Here is a 19,085-nt window from a genome sequence, read left to right as displayed (position 1 = left end):
AGCATCAGAACATGAGATGGTAACACAGTCACATCTGACAAAAACAACATGTCAGAGTTTATATTCTTGTTGTCTTTCCGTTTTTTTTTCCTGCACTGGCTGAGATTTATGAATCTATCAGCTGAATTAATTTAATTTAACAGATATTAATTTATATCGTGTGATTATTTAGACACAAACACAAAATGTCATAGGCCCTGGATGCTAATCTCGTGTTAATCTAATACAATTTAATGGCTCGACCATAGCGGTGACCCATTGTTTATCTCTAAACAAGCGATTCCAAACCAGACGACCTTCTTCCCAAAACGATTACATAATCTAAACCCGTTATATCTGCTTGTGTTACCCACAGTTTTCTCATTCCCCAGCTGTCCTGGCACCACAGACCCTCACATGTGGCACGCCATCTTTTCTGAGAGTTGGGGTTCAGAGAGGAAAGGCTCCTGTGGGACCCGGACTTATCTGCAGGCCTTGGATAATGGATGATGGAAATCAGGCCCCATCATGGCCAACAATCTGCTCCACGGAAAGCTCCTGGCCCTGCAGACACGCCGACCCCCCGAAACCATCCTCTCAGCGCCAGCACATAGTGATGGTTGCTCACTAACCCCGGGGTCCAGATGCCGAGGCATCTGCCTGCAAATACAACGTAATGCTGGAGCTCTCTGGGGCTGGGAGGACTGGATTGATTCCCACAGACTGGAGCCGCCAGGGTCCGGTCCTAAATCTGTTCCCCTGGCTTATAGATCTGTCCTCTAAAGACCTGAAACGCAGTAAGGACAGCAACAAATGTAGATGATATAAACGGGCATTTATGTCGATTAATATGATGCAAACGAGATCATTGAAATTCGGATTTGACCGTTTTTTAAAAAGCTTTTTGTGCAGTTTTTGAGTTTGTAAACCACCTTGTGTATTTGATTATTATTATATTATTATAAGTGATTAACTCTGAGGGTTTCTGATGCACCAATGGATAATCACAAGTACACTCTCAAGACTTTTTTCATCATCACAGTAGAGGCTCCGTCCGCTCTGATGGCTCAGTGCCATTAAAATGCTGCAGCAGCCCATGCAAGTGAGCAAGTATGCACTTTATACAAGTGGCCAAGTCAGCAAGGTTCATCTTGAACCTTGGTCAAAAAAGTTCACTTGAAGCCGGACATTACCCTCAGAAGAGTGCATGCTATGACACTCAATGTAAAGTTGTGCAAATTAAATATATAACCAAAAGTATGACACAGCATATGCATGTGTTTAATTGAATGCTTCCCAATGGGTGTTTGCAGAGGTCAGTGTGCAGAGTGTGAGTGATGTGAAATGTATCACTTGAGTTGAAGGAGAGTCAAGTTAGCATCTATTGTCCTCCTTGGTGTCTGCTTATCTGTTTACTAAGGAGGTCATAAAGTTATTTACATACTGACTGGAGACATTTCAATCCTTCAGAAAATGATGCAAACAAGATCTAGGCCTCTCATGTTGATTTTAAGCATTCAAATTTAAGCATCAAATTAATTTTTGAAGTGCAACTTTCCAATCCAGCTACATTTTTTTGAGTTGAGTGCGATTCGGTTTGGTCACTCAGAGGTCTTACCTGTGCGAAGGATGCCAAGTCTTTGTTCAGAGTGCTGAGGTAAGTCTATGTTTGAGTGCTCCACCTGCAGCGCAGCACCAACTGTGTGTTCTTTGGATCTGGCTTTCATCGTGCTGCTTTGAGAAAAACTCACATAATAAAAGATGCTGAGTATTTAAAGCTGAACGTTGCAACTTCTCTGTGAAACAGCCTTTGTGTCTGTGGTTCAGGGAGATAAAAGTTATGAATCTCAATCAGTCTCTATCCGGGTGTTGGTTTTTTTGTGACTTTGCCCCCCCCCCCCCCCGGGCTTCCCGCCTGCAGCTTCGTGTGTTTCCCTGCACAGAGCTGTCGTCTCCACTGCGGTGGAAGGGGAGTTCAAGGATTCATCAAATAAACAGCAGGCCTCGGTCTCTGCAGAAAAACTGCTCAGCTGGCCGGATCAGGTCCACACATCATGACGGAGCTAATGAGAAGGGCCTCGACGGGTCAGTTTTATTGTCTCTGTGCGTGAAAGAGTGTGTGTGTGTGTGTGTGTGTGTGTGTGTGTGTGTGTGTGTGTGTGTGTGTATGTGAAGTATGGCTCGGTGCCAACTCAAACCCATCCAGCTGGTTTGATTAAACACATCACTAACACATTGTCTGTGGGTTAAGCAGAGAGGTCCGGGAGTAACCGTGAAGGGTAAAGTAGAGGAAGTATAGACTAAGAGTAAAACTTACTAAAGCTGCACAAAACTCCTGAAAATGTTCCCCGAGATTCTAAGGGGAGGGGGCTGCAAATGGTTGATTTTCAACCCGACTTAATTCAGACTTTTTCTGCCCCTTAATGAAGTTTCTGCAAGAAACCGATGTCTGGAACTCAGCAGGGAATACTGTAAGTATAGGAAAATGTACCACTAATGAGTGGGCTGGGGTGACGCAGTGGGGGCTCCCAGGTCTCTAGCACCAATATTTTTTTTGGGGGGTGCAGGACAATAAAGTTTGGGAACCACTGAGAGATGATTTGTCTCAGCTCAGTAACAGGGTCCGACCTGTGTCTCATTTTCCCGCACGTCGTTCCCCTCTCTCTCTCCCTGATTTCCGACTCTATCCGCTGTCCTGTATCTAAAAAGAAGGCACAAAAGCCCCCTCAAAAAAAAAAAAAACAGCAGTGTGGTTGCAGTAGAAATGAATTTTTCATTTTATTGGACGCCATCTTATTAAAACATCTCCCTCAGTGGACGCCTGAGGCTCGTATAGCTACAACTCTCTAACTTCATATCCACAGCAGCAGCAGCTCTGATTTACCTCTGACTTGATTTTTTTTTCAACTATTTGAAAAAGCAGAGGGAATCAGGAGTGAAACATTCTCCATAAACTGTTCCCTGATGCTCGATATAATCTCACACAGTATTACCTGTTAAATCTGAAAATGAATCGTCCTGCATGGCTCGTCTTCTTTTATCCGCCCTGCTTCTGTGAATTCCTACATTTCAGAGAGGGAGTGAGAGAGGGAATGAATTGGTCACGTTACAAAGCACCCAGATGACAGAAGGAGACTTTAATTATTGTGTGAAATGAATAAAGATTGGTCCCGGTTAGAGAGAGAACGCTGAAAGAGTTCATATTTTCGTCCGAAGAGAATTACTTTTAAGGTTCCAGAAATGAGTTAATTCAGCTGTGAGTCAGTTCTCACACGTATTAAGTGCTAATCTCTCCCTCTGTCCAATTAGGGCTCTTGTTACTGTACGGCGCTGGGCTTCAGTGAAAAGTGCTCGGATCGCTCAGATGCATCAGTGAGAAGCTTCAGTTAAGAAGAGCACCACACTGAGACGGAGTATTTAACACAGAATGATCTTCAAATTCAGGAAAAGCGTTTTCCTGGGAAAACAGAGACGGAGAATTACACATAAATCATGTTACATGGAAACTCATCTGTGTAGTCGACGAGAGAAACCATGAAGCTGCCGTCAATGGACTCAGGTCCTGAATGTTAAAATATGATCAGGTTCTTTACAAAGACCAGAACTCCTCTGCAGACTCTTAGTTTCCACATTAAACTTTTTTATTTTACCGCAGCACCACTTATCATTTCTTCATTTGACACTTCAGCGTTGCCTTTGCTTTAATTATTTCTCCAACACGTGCTGAATATTAATACAATAAAAAAAAACACTTATGGATATTTTTCACTGCTAAGATTTAGCCCCCGATGGAAGCTCTAACTCGGCTGCTGATGTGAAATAATGATCAAGGTTAATAGCTTTACTCTCCGCTGTGGTTCCAACAGTGTCAGAGAGCCACGCTTTTTTTTTTTTTTCTAAATGTCCTCCATTTATTCAAGCAGTGTGCAGTCCAGAACTACAACAGCACGTGTGTGTCGGCTGACATTTTTATTTTTTTTCTCGGACTTCGCAAATGGCTGATGATATTTTATCTGCATGTGTGGAATCATTTATCATCCGCTCTGCAATCAGCCGGCCCCGCCATCAATCCTGCAGCTTTCAGAGAGGAGAGCAGAATACATAACTGCGTTCCTCGCTGCCCTCTCTGAAAACACCTGAAGAAGAGGCAACAACCGCTGAAAACACTTTTAGTTGCATGACTTTTTATATTTCTGTGAAGTTCTTCACATAGTTTAGAGCTGCTACACTCCGACCTCTGCAATCAGCGTTATTTTAGATTTAACTTTGTGTAATTGATGTGACAGGAACACTTTAAGGCTGCTGTTAATGTGAGTTCCCTCTCCTCTAATGAGTATTTTCTTTTGAGGGATTAAGAATAAAAGTTTGGCTCTCAGCCCTGTGGTCTGTATTAGCTTCATTTGTTCAATGTCAGGGTGAAAATAATCTTTTGTTTCTTGTCTGGGTTTTAAAGAGTTCACCAGCCGGTGAAACTTGAATTCAAAGAAGCACATTTCTTTTACTGCATCACCTTTGCTGTTTTTTTTTAAAGAGCCCATATGGTTTTTATTAGTGTCACCAACACCTTCACCTTGCCCCTTGGTGATATTTTACCACTCAATATGAAAATGATGAGCTCAGCTGTCTTAACTGATAAAGGCAAAAAGCCCCCCAACAAAAAATATGATGCTCTGACTCCCTAGTGCTGACATCCATTTCTAGAGTTGCTGCTACTCTGTCACAAGACTCTGCAGATCACAGCCTAACACATTAATCAAGCACACCCTTGTGGCACAAGGTGTTTTTTTAAGGTGTTCAGGCCCCGCACCCTTTTTGTTGTATGTTAGCATGTTGCTCCTGCAGCATCTGCTAATGATGTGTGCCTACTAGCAGTCCTATCATGTTGCTTTTTCTTCAGTTTTTTTTGGGGTGTACAAGAAGTAAAGTTTGATGCACTCTGCTGTCTCCTGCCTGTGGCTGTTATCATTTCTCTAATGAGCAAATATGGAGTTTGAAATGTTGTTGGTGCTTCACCAAAGTGAGTCAGACCCTGCTTCACTCCTTCAAGGTAAGTGTCTGCTGCTTTCATTGACATTTATGTCGACATGTTGATGTTTTTCCCCTCTCTTTAGTTTCTCTTTATGTTCATGGAAATATGTTTGCATTGTCTCCTGGTTGTCCAGCTGCTTTGTGTTTCATGCTTTCAGGCTGCTAGTGGTTCTGTTTTGGATCAATATGCAGAATTTCACTCAAACTGAAGTTTTTACTGCATGCCCAAGGTTTTTCCCTGTATATACATTGTTGTTTTAAAGGTGCTTGATTTGTGCTGTTATGGAAAAACAAATGCTGCTGTTTCAGATGCAGCTCTTACGGGCCTGATTGGTTTTGCATTTCACTCTTTGTTGGGGTTATTTCTTTCCGCATAGCTCCCTAAAAGCCGTCCTGAAGCAAAGAGTAGCACTTTGCACAGCTAGTATTTTCTCTGAGTTGCTAACTGCTGTCAATATTTCCTTTCCATGCAGCTTGTAACCATGGTGACTCTCCCCAGAAAACATCAACTAACCATCCCACATTCTCTACAGCAAAGTAAGTGCCTGCTGCTTTTGCCTAAATACTCAAAGACAGCTTGTGTATAGCATATTTATGTGGATTTTCCATCAGATGTTCATGCTGAAGAAGGACAAAAGTGTTCTCTCTGAACTGAAGGACAATTTACTTTTTGATTGTGCTATTGTCTTCACACAATGCCATGCAGAGACGACGCATACTACTAAACTAAGTGAGATTCAGAAGCAGCATTTTAAAGCTGATATCACACATATTGTATTGTTTCTCTTCAGTAGTCAAAAAAAAAGGCTGTGCACCCATCTCTAAAACAGTGTACTATAAAACTATAGTGCATACTGTGTGCAGTGAATTTGTAGCGTGGTATTGGGCCACAAAACTTGTCTCGGTTCAGTCGTTGTTTATGTGCTTGTAAAAGCTTCTGCTGACACTCATGGTTGTTTGATTTGCTGATATGTTGCTGCTGCTTTCTGCACTTGCAGTGTATGAATTTGTTTTCTGTGAGTCCTGGCTGTCCCTTTGCACATGTATGATGATGCATTCATGCTGCTGATAAGTTATGATGAGTTCTGTTAGAGGCTTGCTTTGCATTTGTTTCCGTCCAGTTTGTTGTTGTTCTGCAGACAGCTGTTAGGCAGAGGACAGAAGTGCACATCATTATAAGCTTTTGTGTTATGACATTTTTACAATTGATCATAATAACACACTTCTTTGTCTTAAAGATCCCATATTATCCTCATCTTCACCTTTCATGTTGTCAGTCTGTGAAACCAAAAAACTACTTATTTATCCTTAACTGCAGCGGCAGTAAAAACCCTAATTTCAGCTGCTGTCTCTTTAAGACCCTCCTCACCACATGCCTACTTCCTTCTGATTGGCCAGCTCTCTGGAAGCCTTCAGGGGGGTTGGCTAAATGCTGCAGGGCTGCTCTCCAGTGAAGAGAGTCTTTGTAAAGATGTTTCAACGGCTCACATGGACGCTTGAAGCTTTTCTCATGAAATTCTTGGTTTCATGTCCTCAGCGCCCTCTGCAGTTTAATCCTGGGATTACTCTAACATACGCTTACCTCTTGATCTGAAACTTTGCCCACGTTCAGTTTGGACATCCAAGCATTGTAACACTCTACCCGCCCAGAGGTCTGAAGGTCTGTTGACTGTGTTCAAAGTATTGAATGGACTTGCCCCCGCTTACCTTTCAGAACTCCTGTCCCCGCATATCAGCCGGTAAGAGATCTAAGGTAATCCGAACAAAACCTTCTGTCAATGCTTAGATCCAGCACAAGGTGCAATGGGGATAGTGCTTTTTCCATTGCAGGACCAAAATGATGGAACTCCTTACCTCCAAACATCCGTCTCTCACTTGCCTCTAAACATTTTTATACTCAATTGCCTTTAATTTTCAATAACCTGTCGAGGGTTACACTGTACATAATTGGATCAGCTGTGTTGTGTGTGTTGAGTCCACAGCGCCCTCACATGGGGCATGCACTCAGACCACCAGCCCCCAACAACACCCCTATAATCAATAGTTCTGTATGAGGGGGCTGATCTGGGTGTGTAAAAAAAGTGTAAAAATTCAACTGGAGATGACAGACCGTTTTAAAAGGCCCTTGAGATGACCTTGTTCTTTATTAAAGGGTACTGTAACAATGGAAATACACGTGATACTTTCTATAGATTCCCTTTTTTTTTTTTTCAAAATCCCACTCAAATTACATGACAGACCAACGGAGCAGCAGATCGCCTCGAGGCGTCTGCAAACCCAAGGTTGTAGAACCTAGAAAATATACGTAAGATATGTCTATGTTTCGATCAGAAAATAACCTTAATTTGTCTCTCATTTGACACATCGGGTACTGAAATGGTTTGGTGAAAAAATGAGATAAATAAACGTCTCAAGTTGAATCAGATCGAGAGGCTACAGTATATTGTCTCCCAGAATTCTTTCACATAGCAACACAGCATTTAAAAATCCTTTAAATAACAATCAACAGGTTAAATTCTTATATTAAATACTTGTCAACATAGCCTTTTCTTTTTATAATACTTTAGGTTTGGCTTACAAAGTCCCAGCAGTAATATTCTCCTCCTGTGTCGTCTCCTTTACATGTCGCTGCCCATGATATTATTGCACTGATAATTGAGAGTCAGCACTCTCAAATACACTATCGGTGTAGAGTTTAATTTTTGCTTTAACCAGAGGCTGAGGGGGAGAACCCCCAGGCACGCCTCTCTCAGAGAGCTTCCTTTGAGAGCTGAGTGGAGGTCCAGTAAGGACGGGGGCTCAGACCTCAGACTCCAGGCTGGATACTCTGCCCCAGGGCTTTGGCACATAGGGACTGTTGACTCTGCGCGCCACCAACACCTGCCTCCGCTCCCTGTTCCCAGAGCCGGGCTCCTCCCTCTTCCCTGTGCCGTCGTAGGGCCCGAACATATTGTTGTGATAAACCACCTGCCTGTCGCTCACACGAGGCAACATCGGCGCGTTGTCGGGGCAGTGGCTTGTGCAGGGAAACAAGTGGCACATGTCCTTAGAGCTGTCGTAGAACTGGGCTGGTCCTTGGGCCAGTGGCCCCACGTACACAGGTAAGTCTGTGTACGAGTTCAGGTAGGTGGAGTAGTGTCTGTGCACCACCGTGGAGGAGGAGCGGCGCAGGGCGGCGGCGTTCTGCAGGATGGCTTCCCTGTAAGAGGGCAGCCGGGTGGATTCAGAGTACTTGAGCTTCTGCTTGTAGGGATAGGAGCCCATGTGGGCCGGGTCCAAGTAGGCCGGCTCGGCAGCCAACGGGTAGCAGGACAGATTGTGTCCCAGGCTGCCGTAGAGCTTGTGAGGCTTTTGATTGGCCACCACCACTCGAGGAAAAAGGTCCGGCATGTCCGAGCGGTTGGAATGAGCCGCGGACGTGCTGGGCTTCGTCTCGTCCACCTGGTGGATCCGATCGTTGCCCCACGTGGCCTTGAGGAACGAGGCTCGGCGGTTGAGTTTGTCCTTCCCCAGGAGCGGCACCTCGTCCATCTCCGGCTCCAGGTAGGACTTCATGCAGGAGTTGCAGCTGGTGCTGGCGCCCGGGTAGTGTCCTGAAGGCGGGGCCATGGCAGCAGCAACGGGGGCGTGGTTGTTCAGGAGGTGGTTTGCTCTCAACTCGGCAAGGCAGGATCGAGGTTCATCGTAGTCCGCTCTCATCCTGGGGTCTGCGGCGTCGAACATATAGCTGTGGGACCTCCTGCGACGGCTCACACAGTCGGGGGGGTAACTGAACTTCCTCCTCAGAGGCCCCTTGTGCTCCACGTAGATATCGGGAACCTGGAACTCTCGGTATGGAATGAAATGGGATGTCTGATGCCGGGGCTGGTTGTCCACATACAGCCTGCTGCCGTGGTGGGGGTTGGCGGTGTTGGAGGGGGACGCGTCCCTCATGGCGAGGTGGGGGCTGCTGAGGCTGGAGATGGGCAGAGTCCTCTCCACGACTTGCTGACTGCCTCTGGAAGGGAGGGTGTAACGCAAGGGGGTCGGCCGGGTCACCACGCGGGGCTTCTCGAGGAGAGGCTGGGTGGCGCTGTCGGCGTAGTGGAGGGGAAAGGTGGGCGTGAGAGCTCTCTGAGGGTACGGCGAGTGGTTGTCCGTGATGCTGGAGATGTAGGGCAGACGGCCGTGGGTCACGTCCGTGGTGGTTATCCTGGGCGGCAGGCCCACCCGCACGTTGTCGCCCCCCCGCCTGCTCCAGCTCTCTATCTGCTTGGTGGCGTTGTCCAGAGAGTTCTCCACCCGGGCGGAGGACACCATGTCCTTGGCCGTCTGCAGCATCTTCAGCATATTGGCTTGTGTGTAGTTGGTGGTGACGTCCGGACTCTGCATGCTCCCGTTGCGGTCGGTTGACTCCACTCCATTGAAGCAGCTATAGATGCCCTACAGAGGCAAGAGAGGGAAATTAGTTCACCTAGAACACACCAAACTTTACTAAACTTCCAAAAGTCGTCCAGCCGTGTGCCACTAATACTCCTCATCCTTAAAGGGATACTTCACCCATTTGCATTAAAGGCTTTATATGCGATTTTTCACACTTAAATGTAGAAATCAAGTATATCCTCTGAAAATAACTCTGTGAGTCATGACTGTCTACAATGGGTGTAACACCCGAGTCCCACTGTCTGTGATGTTTTCTGAGTCCTAACTTCAGTTTGTTTACATCGCCCGGACGGCCGGCTGACTCCTCCCCTCGCGTATAAAAGTTGTTTAATTGAGGGACTAGAGAAAAGAAGAATAACATACTGTACTCACTGCTTAACTGTGTTTCTAGATCACACTCATTTCAGGTAAATTTACATGCAGTGTGAAGATACGAGCATAATAAAGATCGCTAGCATTAGCATGCTAACACAACAATGCAGCGCAAGATGTTTTGGTTTCATGCTGGTGCTCAAGGGCGACATCTGCTGGATCAAAAATATCGCATATAAAGCCTTTAAGCATTGTATCAGTAGTAAACTGGTAGTATTTTTGAATGGTCGTGCATCCAGCCCTCATTTCCCCCTGAGACTGGAAAGTTCTGTATTTCGAAGTCTGAAAAGGAGCTTCCAGTGAAGCTGTTGCGGTTAGCGGTGTGAAACTACAACGCTGAGGAAATGGCCGTATGTGTTGAAGTAAATATGTCTGTAAATGTTTTTATTTGCTATATTGTATATTTTGGAAAAACTGTAACGATCGAATTTCCCTCTGGGATTAATAAAGTACTTCTGATTCTGATTCGGACCTTAGTGGGAGTGGCCTGCGGTGCTGTGCATTCTGGGATTTGGTGTCTTTCATCCACGTGAGCCAAAAAGACACTTTCTGCCTTTTCTCGGCCAAGAAGACACCAACTTCAAAATGTATTTCACATTTCTACTACATATATGACCCAATGTCAATACAGATTCATGTTTCAACGGGTGAAGTATCCCTTCAATTTGAGTCAATTTCTACAGCATTTGTTTTGTCTTACTGAGCAAATGAGGCAACAAAAAAAACACTTTTCAAAACCTGACAATGCAGAAAGAGATTCATTGTTTCTTGGTGCATTAGCATTCATGTTGCCTTTGTTTGAAATGTTGTTTGCACATAGCTTCAACTTAAAAAGCAGCTCAGGCATATAAATGAGGAGAGTTGCTGATCACGCACTTACTGTATTAGTTTCTCAGATTCCTTAGCACCGGCTTTATTTTACTTTCAAATTGTGCATCTGCTCGGAATGCTAAATCTCGACTCTGATGGGCGTCGACAGCCGACAGATGAAGGTTTTTTTTAATGGGACAATTTAAATTCAATTTCTGCAGGATCAGAATATCTCAGCAAGTATCCCTGACGTTCTTTTTATTGCTTTAATCTCATTTTATTGTACTCTAGTTTTTATATTGTTGATGCCCTTAAACTATGTGGGTGTGTACTCATATGACCTACAGCATTTCTAATATCTCTTAATGGTATGTTTAAAGGATTCTCTGAAGGAAACTTTTCTGCAGCCGGGCTGTTTGCATATTACTTTTTAACTTCTGTCTGTTACTTCTATTGCATTTGAATGACTTTGACTCCACGTAGTAGAGACCTTGTTCCCTTAATGCTTTGATTATTACAGTTTAGAAAGTTTTTACTTACTCTACTGATCGCCAGGAGGAAATCTAGGCTTTCCGATTTGCGGACCGAATGCCGCAGCTTCCAATAGAGCAGATGTTCCCAAGCGAAGACCAGCAGGCTCAGGCCCATGGCCACGAGCAGCATGTAGAAGACCCCCGCCATGTTGTCGATGTCCAGCTTGCTGCTCATCACCTCTTTCTTCTCATTACGGCAGATCCCTGTGAGCCAGACGGTCTGCAGCTTCTGTGTGTCGCCTGCGAGAGAGGAGCACAGATTACAGATTGATATGCATGACGTTAGGCTTCATTCATTTTGGGGACTTTGAGATTGAGTTAGTAATGAAACACCGTCACACCTTTTTATGAAATGAGAGTCATGAGAATCTCACACATAACTAAGCTCTTTGTGATTTAGAACAAAACCCAATCTTTGCCACTTATTAAACTCTTAATTAGAAATCAGTTGTTGCTTGAAGAAAGAAAAATAATGGCTGCTACAAAGCTAGATCTCAGATTCTCATCTTTTCAAACATTGCTAACATTTATTTATTTTTTTACCAATGACTCCTTGATACCACTTATGATGCGATAGTTTTGATATTATTATTATTTTTTTTACTCTTTAGGCCACCAAGTATTACTCCCTGCAATCTTCAGCAACACATTGCAAGCCTTTCCCAGTGGGCCGAACCATTTCCACAAACATCCTTATTCCTTAGAGCGAGCTTTAGCAGGAAAGAGGGCTGCAGCTCTTTAACTGCTTATGCAGCGGAAGAGCTTGAGCGGGTAAAGGAAGACCCCCTAGGACAGTCTCTTGCTTGCTTTTTTGGTGCTAAAGGAGGAATAACATACGAGGCAGGAATGTAGTTTAGAAAACACATTTATTTTGTGTTTATGTTTTCAATGATTCAAGTGACACATTTAGGAAAGGAAGTTGCATTTAAGTGACTTTTCTGTGTTGATTATTTATTATTATTAAGTATTCATGTAGGCCATCAAAACTGCATTTGGGCAATCATATTAAGGGGCCACTCGAGGTGAATTCTCCTGCTCACTTGCGGAAAATATTCTACTGGGCTGGCAGGAGAAACTCAGAATAAAGAGTTAAATATTTGGCTGTTTGCGTTCACACATACAGCTCACCAGGTTTCTCAGGAGTTTGAAATCACTACAAATTTGTATGACAATAACCCTTAGACTGACTAAATCACTATCAAACTTCCAAACAGCGTCTGGTTAAAGTGAGTGAAGATAATGGTTCCGGGTTTGGGACATAAGGACATCTGAAGTGACCCTCACCACCAACGTAGAAGTCATGCACTTTGTTTAAACCACCATCCATTCCAACCTCCTCCTCCCTCGGATGCCGGCACATAAAGATAGCACTCAACAAACATTGACCATGAATATAATCCAGGTAGTGATTACGTTTGCTACTAAAGTGTGAGTGGGAAAATAATGAGGTAATCTATAAAGGTTACTTCTGGGAGATGGGGTTGTTTTCTTTCTGTTGTCTGGTCATGTTTAACGTCTCATGAACCTTCAGATATTTCCTTCTACTCTTGGAGGTCGTAGTCCAGCAGGTTGGAAACACATTGTATCGTTCTTCGATTACTATTTTTATTTTAAAGATGTACTTTTATTTAGATAGGACAGTGGATAGAGTGAAATCGGAGAGTTGGGAATCATCTCGTCAGCGCCCCAGTTTTCATTATTTTCATTGTCAAAACCAATCACGCTTTGGTAGCCTATTGGTTACGTCGTGCGCCCCATGTACACAGAGGCTATAGTCATCGTCTCAGCCGCAGTTGGTTTGAATCCGACCTTTGACCTTTGCTTCATGTCATCCCCTGCTCTCTCCTTCAAACGAGACCTCTCTCTATCTCTTTAGCTGTCATATCTCATACAGGCGGCAAAAATGGCCTTAAATTATAATTTTTTTAAACCACCAAGCCGTCCTCTCATAAGACAAAGATCAGTGGGAACATCTTGGATATTTCATCACTGGATATCCAAGGTTACACCACCCCTAAGAGAATACTTTCTCTGGTCTTTTTTGTGTAAATTCTTACAGTTTTCTAACTTGTCACCTCAAAGGATAATACCGTCTTTGTCTTAATAGCACTTCATAGCTGCTTATAGTCTATGAGGGGAAACAAATCACAGCACTTGGCTTCAGTCCTCTCAGTGTTATTCCTTCTTTCCATTCGTTGCATCGTTCTGCCAAAGGTGACCAGGCTTTTGCCAAAGGCTTTGAAATGACTTCCCCCGCGGAGCTCAGCCGAGCAGAATAAGTGTCACATCTGAGTTTCATTGACATGCATTTATGGCGTGTCTCTCATTCCTATAAATTTAACTGTAATAATATTTTGTACCCTATTTTCCCATCCCCCCCCCCCTTTACAGCTTCCATTGTATCATCACAGTACATTATGATACATTACGAACTCTTATGAGACAATAAACGTCTCTGCCTCTCCGTTCATTCCCGTTTTAGATTTGATGGAAAACACTTTTAAAAGCCGCAAACTCGGCTTTTAAAGCATTACTGCTAAATATTCAGCGACTTCTGACATCTAGTGTATTTATATGAGGAATTTACCATCAGCCAGGAACTGAAGCAGGGCCAGGTCGATGGGCCGTTTCCAGCGTGAATCCTTCTGCAGGGCGATGCCATAACCAGTGGTAGCAAACACTTTCCCACTGCCAATGGTCACCAGCTTGCAGCCCTCGTCTTTGCCAGCCATGTAATTCAGCACAGCAGCATCGTAGATAAAGGCATCCAGTTTCCTAGCAGGGTTACAAGAAGAGGTGGTTATTTTACTCGAATGTTAAAACGCTGTTTGGCTCTGCCTCTCCGTCCTGCTTTAAACACGATGTGATCATTGGCAGCCACCTACCCTGTTTTGAGGCTGTTTAGGGCATCCTCCACCCCCTTCTGGTTGTATTTGACCATGTGGGAGTGCATCTCTGGGTAGTTACTCCTTATGTTGCGCTCAGTGCTGCCATTTGGGACCGTACCAAAGCGGAACGGAGGGTACTGCTCCTGTGGCTTTTGAAACTGTCGAGAGAGATGGAAAAAGAGTCGATGACAGAGTCGGGGATGTTGATGACAACACATGCAATTGCATATAAATTGCATAATATTCAGTCATTAAAACTGCGTAGTGCTGCAGGATATCGGGGGTAGGAGACGTGGTGTAATGGTGTAATGTTATATCAGAAATAATTCTTGTAGTAACAGTTTTGGAAAATGAGAACCCTGCAAGTTCTCCGTTTGTACGAAGAAACAAAAGAAGTTGCATCATGACGGTCTCAAGTTTTTCTACCTGACTTAAACTTTCTGTAATGCCGACGCTGCATATGCACACAACAGGGTGTTGAGAATATCATTCATACCCTCTACAACCACCATGTAAGTGCACGCCTTCAGATCCAGTTTGTCCTAATACCCTTACTGGTTGCTTTTCAGACGTTATTACAGCCGTTATTTGTGTCCCATGCATTTAGTGTTACTCATCCTGCTTGCTCTTTATCTGTTCATTTACACACCTAACGATCCGGGGCCACAATAATCAAGACTCACTGTGCAAAGATTTCCACATTTTCATCCTTTCCTTGTCTGCAGTTTTTTTTTTTTTTTTATCCCTTTGTATTTGGCAGCTCTATATACCTTTTAATTAGCCGTGAGGACAGGAAGTGGAATGGGGCGACAATGCAATCGACAGAATAGCACTTTTTCATTAACCTTATTCAAATATGTTCCGAGTGCCTCAGCTGCTGGGGGACAATTTGTGCTGAAGTTTTTGTGTGTGTGAGAAAAGGTAAAAGGTAATATCATGACAGGACGTCTTGGAAAATGGAGCAGACCGCTGCTGCAATCTGATGTAAAAACCTTGAGTTGTCTTAACAAGGTCGAGTTTATGTGAAGAGCCCCAAATCACAAAATGTGTCCCTGAGGGCCCCTTTATGTTCTGCACAGCACACAGTCATGACTCAGTGAGATATTTATGATATACTTGATTTCTGCTTTCCTCCAGATGAACAAGGAAAACCATCAGAATGTCTTTGTTACCAACAGAGCATGCTCTATGCCGCTTGCATTATTTTGGGTCCTCATACCTTCCAATAGGAACATTCCACTGCACAGCTCCTACGTTGCAACTTTTGTACATTTTGTGTTTTTTATTTTTTATTCTTTATATTTTACATTTTTTTATTCTATTTTATATATTGTAATAGCTTCTTATTCTGTATTATTTAAGTTGTTGCTAGTTCTGCTTTATTTCCTTGTTAATTGTTTAGCACCAACACACCAAGTCAAATTCCTTGTATGTGTAAATGTACTTGGCAATAAACCCCGATTCAGATTCTGATAAAAAGGGGCGTGGCTGAGCTGATTGACAGGCAGGTGCATTGTAGCTGTTTGTCAGACAGCTCCACGTCTTCACCTGCCACTACATTTAATCGAAAGTTAGTTTTTAGACAGCATTTCCAATATGGCAACCACCACCGACTGATGGGCTTCAGAAAAGTCCGCTTCAGAAACCAGTGTGTGACGTCCATAAGACTATGTTACATGTTTATATACTGTACAGTCTGTGGGGGTACTACGTGAAGTGGATTGGACACTAATAAGATTGAAGGGGGTCGGTCCATGTCAGAGCTAACATGATATGTTACCCCGTCACAAGGACTTCTCGTTTAAGTGAAGTGTCCGCTCAGGAGGGTGGAGGTAATCATCCGCCTTTACATCACGGTATCCTCAGAGCCCCGCTCCCGCTCGTCTTCATCACTCCCTCCTCTGATACAAGGTCACTTTTCTGTGCCTTCATCTTGTTCCTCATTTACATTTACTTAACCTGAGGGGCTTTAGCACAGCTGGACTAACAGCAGTTCAACCCCCCCCCCCCCCCTCCTCGTTCTCTCCACACCACCTTACAGAACGCTCCTCAATAACCTATGTTCTCTGCTGTCAGAACGTCTTTCTCTGTCTTTACCCTGCCTCGCAGACTTAATGTATTATGAGGACCGAGAGTTGTAAACGACTTTGCCTGAATGATAATGAGCATTTGGACAGCTTGGTCTCTTTCCTCAAATGCCTCTTTAATCCCTTCAGTTGCCTGCGAGCAAAAAAATAGTCTACAAAACCATTTTCTTGCGCTGGGCGGTTTAACACGGATTTCGCTGTCAATACTCCTTTAACCAGATCCTCAGGCCGGACAAATATGCATAAGATAATACGAGAATTCATAACCACTGTCTGCCCCCCACCAAAATCCACTGATGTATTACATTTCATAAGCTTTTCACATACATCCCAAGCTAAAGAGTCCGCAGATGTAATTCAATTTCCCCCAATCAGTCTATGAACCCTTTTTGTAGGAGAGTGAAAAGTCACAGCCATGACATTGTCTCTTCTGGATAGTCGCCTTCATATCTCGACCACACGCTGTTTACACACCCAAAAATAGACCACTTTGTGTTTATTCCTAAGCTGTACATCAAACACAGCAACACAACACAAACACACACACAGCAGCACTGTCAATGACAGCGACGGCGCTCTGTACCTTTTTGTCGCTCAGTCCAGAGACCGTGTCGATGTACTGCTCCTGGATCATAAAGGCGGCGAGGTTGGCTGTGTAGGAGGCGAGGAAGATGACGGCGAAGAAAGCCCAGACCAGGACCATGATCTTACTGGTGGTGCCCTTTGGGTTCTCGATGGGGACCGAGTTGTTGAAGACGATTCCCCACAGCAGCCACACTGACTTCCCAATGGTGAAGGTGGGGCCTCCGGGGTCTACGGGTAAGAGCGGACAGGAATCCGTATAAGTCACAGAACATGCAGCTTTAATACTCAAAGGACCAAAATAAGTCTGTAATTGACTTCTTCAACTTGGCGTTTCATAGCGTCTTTCCAAAAACAACTTTTAAAATTAGCAGTAAATAGAAAACATGAAGAGGTCTTCAGCTTTGCATGTTAACCATTGTGATATTATAGCTCTGTAAAGATGTGCCTTGACCAAAAGTAGGTGAATCCTTTTCAAAATTACAACCAAACTCGATGCAAAGATGTAAAAAGAAAGATATTTTCACCGGGCGATGCTAACGACTTGATGTGAATGGCGCCAAAACTGACAGACTTGTGCTTTTCAAAGTCTGTTTGAGCACACGTTTTCTGAAAAGTGGCGCAGGCAAAGGACTGAGAGGATGGACTTTTCTCATAATTAACAGACTAGGGACACATATTAGTGTTAGAGAAACATGGTGAAGTGTGTTTTGCATATTATGTGACCTTTAACCAAACCTAACTCAAAAAACAAGCATTCTAAACGTTGTGTTTTCTTCCCTCGTCTTGTGGACAGAGTTGAAAAAAACATGATTGTATTTTCACAAATCTGAATCATGATGAGTGTTGGTGGGGTTGATTTTTTTCATGCACATTAGAATATGTCAGTCTAAATGATTAACAATAAGACATCCTTTACTGGAAATCCAATCTTATATGTCGTGAAGCAGCTGTCTTGTTTGGTGGTCACAAAAGATAAATCCGTCCACTTGAAACATATCTTACCAAAAGAGATTTGTAGTCTCGTTGATATGATGATAAAAAACAGGCCCCGTTTGACCTTGCAAAATATTCTGTTATCATCTTTATGACTCATCCTAAAATGCATCCAAACAAAGACGAGTTTCAGAGCGGTGAGTGCAGCCCCCTTTGGCCTTTCTCCATCCATTATTAGATATCTCATGGAGCACACGTCTCAGAGATGAAACTGCACTATCTCAATTTTCCAGGCATTGATCCAATATGTGCTCGCTGTAAATAGGCTTGGAATTTCACCTGTTCTCTAAAGCCCCTCAAGAGCCTTACGAGGGGCCTCTCCCTCTGTGTGTGGATGTGCAGGAACGTCAGAAATAAAACGATGAATTTAAGCACAATATCATTTTCTGCTCTTTTTTTTCTCTATTATGCAAGTGAACAAAAACAAAAGTTATTATTATAGCTCCATAAATAAAGGAAGAAAACCGTTAAATAAAAAGTTTTGCACACTGCGTCGTTAACACAATTATATCATTTTAATAAATATGCATACTGTATGCAATAGGGTATTGAACTGACACTTTAAAGGAGCAATATGTAACTCTGACACCCAGTGTTTAAAATGTCCAAATTCAATACATTAGAGAGAGCTGTCTCCCCCCGCCCCCTCCTCTCTAGAGTCGATGCTCACGCAGGTTGTCATGTGGTGGACACTGAAGCTTCAGTGTTTAGCCAGCTCTGCATCGGTCTGTAAACCTAAAACTGCATGGTGCATGATGGACAGCTTTGTATCTGCTTTGTGATGTTAGTCTACATTTCATCATTTTGTAGAAACACATTGCATGCCAATCAGTGTAGGTTGGCAGAGGCAGAGAAAAATGTCACTCACCTTTGGCGGTGACCAGGCTGCGGTTGTACCCGACTGGACTGCAGTATTCAAAGACGAAGACTGTGATGGCTACAACGGTCAGACACATGACGAACATCATCACCCAGACTGCTGGACTGTACGGTTCTGCAGGGATCAGAGGAAACGGGGGGAAAAAAATCAGGCAAGAGAAAGATATTAAAAAAAGAGGAAGAGCCTTGGGAGGAATAATAATCTAACTGAACAATCCAAAACAAAAACAAGCTAGAATAACTTTTCTATTCAAGTGTCCACGTTCCAAAGGAGCACAGAGGAGTTTCTCACCTAAAAAGGCTGACGGTGAGACGGTTCCATTGCTCCTGGCCACCATCACGCTGATCCCCGTCTCCACAAATGGCACGGAGAAATCAATAATCTCAGAGCGCTCTTCGTTTATGGTCAGAGAGCCGATGGCCATGTCGGCCCGTTTGTAGAACACCTGTGGCGGGAGAGGGGAGATTTCAATTTGTAAGATCAAAAATGCAAACAGATGTTTTTTTGT

The 19,085-nt window shown here is 43.7% G+C and overlaps 2 protein-coding genes across 2 annotated transcripts in view; one reads left to right on the top strand and one right to left on the bottom strand.

Moving 5' to 3' along the window:
• Nucleotides 1–19,085, top strand: part of LOC132953912 (uncharacterized) — a 186,885-nt gene that overhangs the window by 49,429 nt on the left and 118,371 nt on the right. The gene's annotated exons all lie outside the window — the stretch shown is intronic.
• Nucleotides 7,117–19,085, bottom strand: part of grin2ca (glutamate receptor, ionotropic, N-methyl D-aspartate 2Ca) — a 69,397-nt gene continuing 57,428 nt past the window's right edge. Inside the window, exons 7-13 of the mRNA XM_061026719.1 lie at nucleotides 18,869–19,022; nucleotides 18,566–18,691; nucleotides 16,703–16,932; nucleotides 14,030–14,190; nucleotides 13,732–13,919; nucleotides 11,152–11,384; nucleotides 7,117–9,429 (exon numbers count right to left, since the gene is read on the bottom strand). Of these exons, the coding sequence (XP_060882702.1) occupies nucleotides 7,807–9,429; nucleotides 11,152–11,384; nucleotides 13,732–13,919; nucleotides 14,030–14,190; nucleotides 16,703–16,932; nucleotides 18,566–18,691; nucleotides 18,869–19,022 (2,715 nt within the window). The 3' untranslated portion in view covers nucleotides 7,117–7,806. The remainder of the gene's footprint in view (nucleotides 9,430–11,151; nucleotides 11,385–13,731; nucleotides 13,920–14,029; nucleotides 14,191–16,702; nucleotides 16,933–18,565; nucleotides 18,692–18,868; nucleotides 19,023–19,085) is intronic.

The sequence above is a fragment of the Labrus mixtus genome, chromosome 20 (assembly GCF_963584025.1).
Source record: "Labrus mixtus chromosome 20, fLabMix1.1, whole genome shotgun sequence".
Lineage (NCBI taxonomy): Eukaryota > Metazoa > Chordata > Actinopteri > Labriformes > Labridae > Labrus > Labrus mixtus.
Note: the sequence above shows the minus strand (reverse complement) of the source record. Positions and strands in the feature narration are given on the sequence as shown.